This window comes from Phyllosticta capitalensis (assembly GCF_038381095.1).
Source record: "Phyllosticta capitalensis strain CBS 128856 chromosome Unknown BKA78scaffold_1, whole genome shotgun sequence".
Lineage (NCBI taxonomy): Eukaryota > Fungi > Ascomycota > Dothideomycetes > Botryosphaeriales > Phyllostictaceae > Phyllosticta > Phyllosticta capitalensis.
In genome coordinates, this window is record NW_027117439.1 from 1,771,003 (window position 1) to 1,781,254 (window position 10,252).

At 54.1% G+C, this 10,252-nt stretch overlaps 1 protein-coding gene and 1 non-coding gene across 2 annotated transcripts; one reads left to right on the plus strand and one right to left on the minus strand.

The window, feature by feature from the left end:
* The first annotated feature begins 4,758 nt into the window (after positions 1-4,758).
* Positions 4,759-4,882, plus strand: BKA78DRAFT_t5. Its single transcript has one exon. It is a non-coding gene; the product is annotated as a tRNA-His (tRNA).
* A 2,329-nt stretch (positions 4,883-7,211) lies between these two features.
* On the minus strand, positions 7,212-8,985 carry BKA78DRAFT_376038 (uncharacterized protein; the record flags this gene model as incomplete). The annotated part of the gene is made up of 6 exons (XM_066892817.1): positions 7,212-8,020; positions 8,070-8,476; positions 8,525-8,619; positions 8,667-8,703; positions 8,751-8,846; positions 8,899-8,985. The coding sequence occupies 6 exons, from the start codon at positions 8,983-8,985 to the stop codon at positions 7,423-7,425; spliced, it is 1,320 nt and encodes a 439-aa protein (XP_066749301.1). The 3' UTR covers positions 7,212-7,422.
* Between the last annotated feature and the right edge of the window lie 1,267 nt (positions 8,986-10,252).

Sequence of the window (10,252 nt, forward strand, 5' to 3'; positions counted from 1 at the left end):
CGCATTGGCTGCAGGACCCTGAGTCGTATCTGGACCAATCCACTCATCAGCCCATCATCGGCATCTTGCATTGAAGGCCTTCCTGTTTGGCCGCCATCTCCGCAAAACAACCTCGACGTGGGGTCCGTCCAAGTGCCTGAACTTGTCCCCCACCCCAGACCACCTGCCGCGCTATTTTGCTGTGCCTTGGAAGAAGTCCTGGACTCCAAATCTCCGCTGCCATGTTCCGCCCTGTATCCACTCCGGAAAGGGCCCTCGTTGTGTCGCTCCTAATACTATGCGCTCCTCCTCGACAGCCTGCCACAGTGCCCTCGACCTACGAACCATCTGGACCGCCAGCACATGGCCATCAACCACCTAAATTTGGACCACAATGACCCTCCAAGTTGCCGTCACATCTCTTACTCATCTCCGTCGTCGAAGAGCGTTCCGAATCCCCGAATCCCTGACGATCTCAGCCCTTCACATATTACCAAAACCCTCGCCTCTCCACCGGACGACCCTCCGCGACCATGTCCGTCCCCTGTCGCCGCACTTTTGATGCCTGCAAATCACCGCTAGCCTGGTCGCTCTGTCTTGAGCACACTGGAATTTTTCGCGAAACATCTTTCTGCTTTCGCTCGTTGCTCCGACCTTCGCTCACAAAGTTTGCAGGCATTGCTGCATCAGGCACCATCTCTGATTCAACACCACGACTTCGAAACCTCAACAGTACAAGTACATGCACGGTACGACTCGAATCAATCCGTTTCCGTCGATCCGGCCTCGTGGTGGCACAGCCACTGCCCACGACGCACCACGCTAGAAGTGCCGCAGCGACGCGACGCAACTACTCCCGCAAGGCACCATCGCGTCCATGGTGAAGCAAAAACCAAGCACCAGCGGACCTGGAGCGGAGCACACATGGCTCTCCTCTCACATACCTCGCAGCGCAGCGCGCGCGCCTGGCCAGCCGTCTCCCCGCCCGCGTCTCGCGGGCCGCCCTGAGGTACACAGCACCCTGGCCCACGCACACACGCATAGCTCGCGGGGCCCCGTTAGGCCGCTGCTCTCTGGTCTGGCTTGAAACACGGACCCCAGGAAGAACAAGGAGGGAGCTTGGCCACATGTGCTTGTACTCTCATCCAGCCGTGCTCGCACGCTGGTTGACGGTTGAGCGTGCGTGGTGAGATTCAAACAGATGCGAAACGGGAAGCCACAGGGCGGCGGGGCGGGGCGGGATGGGACCATCGAGGCACGACCACCGCCGGTGACTGGAGGCAGGGCCAGCGTGAGGTGCTGCAACGTGGTTTTTTTGCTTGCTTGCATCAGGAGCAGAGCAGGTCGCGAGCGGTGCTACCGCCGCGCTGCACCTCTGCGTGGCCACGCGAGCCCGTCCCACGCTGCATGCCATATGCCCTGTCGCACGTGGCGGCGCGGCGTGGCGTGGTCGCTGTCCTGGATGTGGGCTAGTCGTCCGTGTCCTTTTGGTTGTCGCCGGCAGGTGGGGGAAACAAGATGCAAGGTAGGTGTGAGCGACAGGAGGTCGGCTCTCGGGTAGGTGTTTGTTGGACCGAACGTCGTCTTTCCCGATGTCCAGCTCGCCCTCCTCTCCTCCTTCGCTCCCGTCTTTACTTGTCGAGGTGCTATACCGCACTGGCCAGCCTCGCAGGTCTGAGCTTGTGGACGGACTGACGCATCAGCATCGGGTATATGAAATGCCATTGATCAGACATGTCAAGTTCTTGCTTCTTTTTCCCACTCTTCCTTTTTGTCTCGTTTGCACTACACCGCCATGTGGCGGTGACATGAGTCCAGACACCATCTCCTCCACCTCGTCGAGTCTTTTGATAAGCATCCGTCGCCATTGGTTGCTCTCTTTGTTTTTGGTCTGCCCTGTCTGATCCTTCGGTTCACAGGTTGTAAAAGAACTTTGCGCTGCAAGGCACGGCAGGGGTGCTTGAATGCTCCCTATGTGGCTAATCTTCGATGAGCTCAATTATCCAAGTTGGTGGGCGGCAAGGTGCTTGAGTTTCCAATGCAAACAGTCATCTTGAATCAAACACTCACCATGTGCTAAGCAGCGCGACTTTGGCACCAAGCCTTGGAGTTGATATTTCTTTTGCGGCCCACTGTGGCTTCGCCTCCCATGACGCCTCCCTCTCCCTGCTCTACTTACTCCCATCCCTTGTCAACCCTATGTGACGCAAGAGGATTTACGCACGCAAGATGGCAAAAAACAAACATCAAATCGATCTATGTACAACAATCCAATTTTGGACCACCACCACTCGCTTTATGTGTATGCTATTAATCACATTCTCCCCTCCCCCTTTCTACCAGCAAATCTGAACCTTCCCAACCCCTACACCGCCGTCGCCGCCACCCGCTCGTCTATCTCACGGATGAGTCCGCTACGTTTCGATTCGATCAGATCCGATCGTACCTGCATGAGACCTCGTCCGCCCCACTGCCACCTCATCACCTTGCCACGTATTGGCATGTCGGAGGCGCAGGCGAGCGAGGTGCATACACGCAAGCGAAATGGAACGAGACAGAATGAAACGATGCAAAGGAAGAAGAACTTCTGAGAATGATGCCTCACAATGTCCATCCACATCGACCACTATCCGGCGAGCAAGCAAGTAATTGACTGAGTGGGGATAAGGTTTTCAGAGCTATTCATATCCCTCGAGTCTGTCATTTCACACATCGATACCTCGAAGGGCGCCTACTTATTACACTCCTTGGTAGAAGAGAAGGCCGTCTTTACTTTGCAACATCTCAGCATGTTCGTCTGCTGGCTCCAGGACTACCGCCTCCTCACAGAGAGTCCGTAGCTTGTATGCCAGTATATGAAAAAAATAGTCAAATAATCCATCTAAATACCACCTGCCTACCTGTGTGCTTACACAACTAAATCCGACGATAAGGCGTGCTATAAAGGTCGGCCTGACTGCACACCCGCGCGGCTCCTGCGTCAGTGATGTGTGATGTGCGACTGGCATCGAAAGATTCCAGCAGTCTAGTCTGTCTCATCTTGCTCATCCGTCATCTATATTGTAACGGCCAACGGCGGACCGCAGATTCAATCTATCACACGCCCTTCTCCACAGCGTCACCTCACCTCACCACAAATTCTGTCTATCCCTCTGCTTCTTGCTGTGCCCTGAGACACCCGCCCGAGGCCCGCTACCCCGTGCCGTGAACCCGCAGACCTGGTTGGTCGAGACGTACGATACGATGGATGTACGACTATTCTTAGCCCATCAGGTCGCCCACCATACGTCCGCCACACATCGCGCTCCTCGTCATTGTAGTGGCGCCACGCCACCGCCGACTGCTCTTGCTGCCGCTGCGTCATATCACTCCCTTGCCTCCGTGCCGGCCGGCAAAGCAGGAATAGCAGGGCCGAACAACGGCGACGGCAAGCCGGGTAGTATGCCGCACCGAGCACCGGGCTACGGCTTACGGGTAGAGCCTCCGAGTTGATCAGGGTCTATCCATCCCGATGAGATCCATCATGACCTACCTACAGACGTGGTGTTGAGCTTGTGCGGCGATGATGTTGATGGGGGTGTGCGCGCGAACTTTTGGCATCTCTGATATCTCAACTTCTGGTCTCGTTGCTCGTTCGGTGTTTGACATGCTGAATTTGCTGACGATGGCATTGCTGTTCTTCGTGGTCCTCCAACCGCTGGTCATCACCGACCGCCATCTCGAAGGCATGAACAAGAAACTGGCTGTGTAAGTCTTGAGTGGGGAGGATGATGCATAAACATGGCGGACGGCGCGCCGTACGTCCATAAACCCACTCGGCGCGTCGCCGCGTTGTCGCACATTGATTGCCCTACCTGCACCCAGGGTCCCAATTCTTCCCATCTTCCCTCCACAGCCGTCTGCAATGACACGCGGAACTTTTACTGGCTGCTGCTGTTGCTGCATCGACGCACCATCATCATGCAGCGCTGTCTCGAAACTTTTCTCAAAGCTCAACGCGTCGTCCCGGCCAGCCCGTTATCAGCTCCACAGACTTTCGCGGCTCTTGTTTCGTATAGCCTGGCACTGGCCAGTGGCTTTCGCGCTGACGCTCTACACATTGTGGTGCTCACAACGCTCACAGGCGGTCCTCAACACGTGCCCTGCAATCGTAGATTCAAAGCTTGATTCGCACCAAGACCTGGCCGTAGCCACACGTACGGACGTACGCCCCCGTCCGTTCGCTCATCGACGTGGCTTCCCGCTCGCTCCCCGTCTTTCCAGCATCATTGTTGCCCGCGGCCGCCAGCAGTTGCTTGGGTGTTCGGCATGACAAGGCGCGAAGCAAGGCGCCCTGGCTGGCTTTCTGGCCGTTGCGCGGTGGTCGAGTCGGCTGAGCGGTCCGAGGGAGATTTTGCGAGTTCTCTATGAAGCTTGGAACGGTGGAGCAGACGTCATGGTTCTGTCGTGTCGATTGTTGTTGGTTGTCGGGATTTTGGACGGCAGATTTGGTGGTGTTTTGGTGGGATGCAAGGGGTGAGTTGGGCGGTGGTTGAGGCGGTGTGGTGCAAGAGGACGACTTTTTTCCCTAGCTTTTTTTTGCACGTCGGACAGCAGCGTATGTCGCGGGCTCGGTCTCTCACTTTTTGAATGGTTCGTCTCACTTCACAGTTACTATCCAAAAAATTTTGGGGTTGAAAAAAGTCGCAAAAAAAGAGAATTGGTTTCTGCAGCCAAATGGCGGCATTTTAAACAGTATATATCTTGAATACTCGAGCATCCTCTTCAACAAACCCACCAGGTGATGTGGTGTAGGGGTAGCATGCGTCGTTGTGGAGTGTCCACAACACCAATCTCAGATTGGTTGTTTGCTAAGGATGATCACAATGCCGACTCGACCTGGGTTCGATTCCCAGCATCGCCAGCTTGATGCTTCCAGACTTAGTCTGGATTATCGCAGTCTTTTTGTTCTTTTGGAGTAGAGAAGATCAAGTTTCTTTTTGCTCACCTGGTATTCCAGCTCTTTTTTGTCCGTTTGATTGGCTTGAAATCCGGAGCAAGAGGCCGTGAGCTTTCCCTCGAGCGAAATTCTTTGGGCTCCGCGTCCTCCATCATCCACCTACCACCGCCTTGCATCTCGCTCTGCACGTTCGGCCCACGCACTTGGCTCTCTCTCTATGACGCCGGAACTTACATATCGCGCCTCGCCGTTTGCCTTCATAATCCTGCCGGTCCATGGCATCTTCAAGCAGATTCTGTTGGGCTTTTGTTGCGCTTCAACACTCTCCTGCGATTACCAAATACACCCCGCAACCTCCTTCCTTTCAACCGCACGGCGCAATTGGAAGCCGCGAACTCCAAAATTTCTGGACGCTTTTCCCCGCAGTAGAACCTGAAGCCTCTGAGCGAAGACGCAGTTTGCTGATCGGCATCATGGAATCATAAGACTGTCAGCAAATCTCTTGTTGAGTCGTCAACATCGATTGTCCGCCAAAACTTCGCTGCTTATGAATCGCGACAAGCCAATGCAAACAGAACTTCTCTCAGATTTAGACACGCTATTGGGACTCTGTACTTTGAGGATTTGCTCCAACTCAATCTTGCTTGCCACGATGTTATGTAGCCGCGCCAATTCTGCTAAACTACTCTATCGCCGCGCCTATTCAGCGTCTCCTGCGACGTCTTTTTCCACTCAACGCTTAATCCTTTTCCCAGGAAATCAACCCCGAGCAAGATCCCATCAACCATGCACGGCCAAGGAGCTGCGGTATCCGACGACCATGACCATGCCGTCGGAGCAATTTGGCACGGCTGGCCGACAGGTAAGCTTAACAGGACGCGCAGAGTTTAAGCTCAAAGATACACGTCGTTCAGCGGCTACGCCGCACGTGCGGTGATTATCCAAGAATCAATAATCCTACTTTTTCGATAAAGTATCTGTGTTCGAGGGCTCATTGGTCGGATCGTCGATATTGAGGCGGGAATGTCTTGAAAGATCGAATTGCGCGGGAGATTGTACGAGATGTGATGTGGGTAGGTTGCAAGAAGGTAGGTGGCTTGGTTCGGGACAGACTCTGGACGAAGAGAATGGCGAAACTTCAAAGCTGACAAGAGTAGAAAGCGCCAGTCTTTCACCACGACTTGAGGCAACTCCAACGCCCAAGCACAAGCAATGCAAGGCCAGAAGCTGAATCACGCATCCCACTTCGTGGATTGCCTGCCTCGCGACCTGACTAGCAAGCCGGAAGCAAAAACGACCAACCACGGGGGCTGCCTACTCAAAAATCGCGGCACATGCAACCAATCACCTGCTGAACTTCCAAAATTCTATAGACAACTCAAATGCTCCCGCTTCCTATTTCTTCAGCCTTAGGGAGTTTAATGTTTGCTCCCCGCGTCTGTTGAAATTGTACATACCACTACGCACGTAGTTGCTTCATCATCATGACAAGCCAGCTTCTCGGAACATGTCTCGCACTTTCCCTTGGCTACTGACCATGTCAACACGGCAGCCCGCCAACCGCGCCAGGGACTTTTGTCAGTAGGTAGTCAGGGAACATGGCACAAGAGTACAGACGGACGGATACGGCAGCCACGGTCGGTCGGACGGCACGGTAGGGCAGCGCCGCCTCCGCGTCCGCCTCGCGCCGCCGCGAAACGCCACCAACAAGACCCCCAAGGCAAGGCCAACCTCGAGGTACCAGAGGTACCCTGCCGGGGCGACCGTTTTTAATAAAGCGCCTGCGGGCTTCACCCCTGATCGCCCCCCGGATGTGCAACGCTTGGAATCTTTGAAAACGCTGGATCATTGATGAACCGCCGGACAAGCAGATGCGTTTTGCGAGAAGCTTTCCGCGAACTAACGATCGAGGGTTGGTCGGCGAGCGGGTGGCGTCGGGGGTCATGTTGGGGATCATGGTGGATCGATGCTGAGCCGCCCGTGGGGAGGGAGGGGAGGTGAGGAGATGGGAGAAGACGGGCGTGTTTGTTTGTCTGGGTTTAGTGGTCGACGGGTGGGACGGTGGAGATGCTATACGAAGGAATGCGAGAGTGGCATGCTAAGGGATGGTAAGGCTGCACAGGTGGAGAAACTTGTGGGCTTGACTGACAAAAGGAGAAAGGGGGAGCGGCGATATCGAGAGCCCTTAGGAGCGTTGGAAGCAGCACTGAAGATTCTAGGATGACAGCGTCCAACATTCCATCAAGCACTTTGGAGTCGTTGAAGTCCAGCTCATTTTCATTGCTCTTTGATAGCGTAGATATTGTACAGTGTGCAACCAGGGCATTACACAACGCCAGTAACACAGTAGACAGAAAGAAAGAATCGGCAAGCGCTAGCGAAGGGGATATCATAGAAGTATCAAAACAAGGAAATGTTAGTAGCAAAAAGAACGCAAAAGCCGCACAGAGCGAACAACAGACACAGATAACCTCCGAGAAATCTTTCATGTACAGTGCATCCCATCATGCGTGATGTTGCTGAGGATGCAGCTCCTCCATGGCAACAGGCTCGAACCACGCACTGGCCTGATGCGTCTTCATCGGCTTGTTCAATCCAGGGGGACTATCGGGGCGATGGTGATGGTGGTGGTGACCGTTGTGACCATTCTCGATCTCCATGGGGCCGGCCAGTTCTCCTACAACCAAGTTGGCGACGTGTTTGTCGCCATAGTGCTTGCGGTGCTGCTCGGCGACGCTGTTCTCGTTGACGGTGCTGTTGTTGCTGTCCTTGAGGCGTAGGTCGCTGGCATCGGATCCGCTGCGGCTTGAACGGTGTTGATGACGGTGCGGGCCCAGGTCCGATAGGTGGGTTTGTGAGTCGCACGACTTGCGAGTTTCGCTGCGGATGATGACTTCTTGGACGATGCTGATGGAGCCCGAAAATGTCGATGCGAGGAAAGGCCAGAAGATGGGCATAGATGCGGTGAGGATGGCCAGGTTGACTTCAATGTCCGAGGTGAGAACGATGGGCGGCGCGTACCAGGGAGGGTCGTAGGTTGGGTAGGAGCCGGCGTGGGATTTGACGATGAGCCAGAGACGGAGTGCGGCACAGAGGACGGCGCTGAGTCTTGCGTTAGTACTACCTCTCTAACTTGTGGTAAGAGACTCACATTGTTCCCAAGCTAAACAGTCCAATCAACCCCATCTTTTGCTTCTTGCACATCTTCAATCGTGCAAGCGTCGGCAGTGGGATGGTGAGAATCAAAATGTCGAGGCACATGTTGCTGGCAGTGTGCGACACGTAGCCCTTGTACGTCTGGTCTGCATCGCTGGAGCCAAAAAGAACACAGTGGCCGTCGACGAGAAAGTTCCAACTCTTTTCAACTGGAGAGCAGCTAAAGACGACCATGAAGAAATACGCTGTACCCCAACATGCAACGACGACAGCAATACAAACAAAAGTCCAGTGGAGGACGGGGTAAGAGCGTCGTGCAAACAGCCTGGTGTACTGCACAGCAATCGATAGTTTGATAAGACCGGTACTCGAGCAGTATGTCGCATTGGTCCACATGAACCACTGAGAGAATGAGCGAGGACTCGGCCAAGAGATAGAAGTGATTCTTACAAACAGATATTTCGAAAAGACGGAATAGTTGACGGTTCCATCAGGGTTTTCGCCCAGAATCGACCTTAAGTGCAGGCCAAAGCCATATGGTACCTCTGCAAACTGTTAGCCACTGACCAACTGCACAATGTTGAAGACCAACCATTGTTTACTGTCACTGTTCCAATTGTCGACGAAAGCTGCTCAAGTCAGTAACCCCTCAGTCTGAAAGAAGAGTCATCCTTACGAGTGCAAGAGAAACAATAAGATCGTCCCATCCAGGGGACCGCACGACTCTGAAACGACACCATAAACGAAGGAGCACCGCTATCCACGCCACAAGCTACAAAGAATCAGCATTGAAAAGAGTGATGCTGGAGATTGTTCCTATTTACAAGTAGAAATATCGAGAGTCCGCGAATGGTTGCAGGTTGATGGGTGAGAGGAATCTCGTAGTCGGGGGCTGTCAATCCGCGGACCATGGCTTCCCGTCAGCAGTCAGGACTGCTATGGCATCTTTCAACACGGCGGCGATGTGCAAGATTCAAAAAATTGGAGCAGGTGTAGGTGTAGTTGTAGATGAACGAGCGAGGGGAACAAGGCGAAATCCCTGAAGCAAGGAAGGCATCTTGCTCTAAAGTAACGGCCCGCAGACTCTATAGTGGACTGGGGTTAGGTGGATCCCTCGTGGTCGTTTTGCTGCGTTTCCGGCCTTTTCGATGGCGTATCCATCCACACGTACGAGTTTTTGGTTCCTCCCATGACTAGGCCAGGCCACCTGCTGGTCCAGAGAAGCATCCTTCTGTTGTGACCTGACTAGCAGGTTTCAGGGTATGGATGTGGTGGGTTGCCGTATCGGAAGAGACGGGGAAAATCCCTAATGGGCCACCAGCTTCGCCAACAGTGCACATCCCCGTAAGTTACATGGGAGCTAACCTACAGCGACATCTAGCTAAGCTTCTCGTAGCATCACGACCAGCTCGTTGTTGTCAGATCTTCGCCATGTCGGGGTGGTGAGCCGCTCAGGTGGGGCTTTCGGTCATCGACGTGTAGATAGCCTTCGGATTTACAGGTTGTGCTACTCGGGGCGCGGCGGGGGACAGTAGCCAAGCGGTTGGGTACAAAATGATGGGCAAAAATTACGAGTAAAGAAGCCCATAGTTAGCAATTTAGGGGAGGACCGTTGATGGTCTTTCCTACAAGACGCCGCGGCGAGCCACGAGGCCCAGAACTGGGAATATGCCCGCTGATAGCGTGCTGGGTTTTTCGGACCCGAATCCAATGGTCAGTTAGCGGGTACGCGCCACTGGGAAAGAAAGCAATCCTCCTGGGAGACCTAAAGATATGTACGGCGTTGGAGCAGCAAAAGGAAAAGAGGGTCTGTTGCGCGCCGTTCGGAGCTTTGAGGCTGTTATGCGGCTGCAGATCATGGGCAAGGATGTCAAGGTCGGTTGGAGTCGAGAGCGACAAGAATCGGGATCGATCTCACTAGCTCGAGCTTCGACGGGTGCATTTGAACATTCCAACAAGAGTGCGGCTCGCAAGCGAATTGAGTGCTGTCACTGGTCGTGTTTTTCGGAATCGAAATTGCCCGCATCTTGCAGGTTGGGCGGGTAAAATGAGATCTTGGCCATCGGCGAATTTTGCTTTTAATCTTGACGTCGTCATGACCGGTATAGTCGCCGAATCTATACTCTTGCGAGTTTGTTGTTGTTGACGTTGATAGCATCGTCCCAACGACCAGGCAGG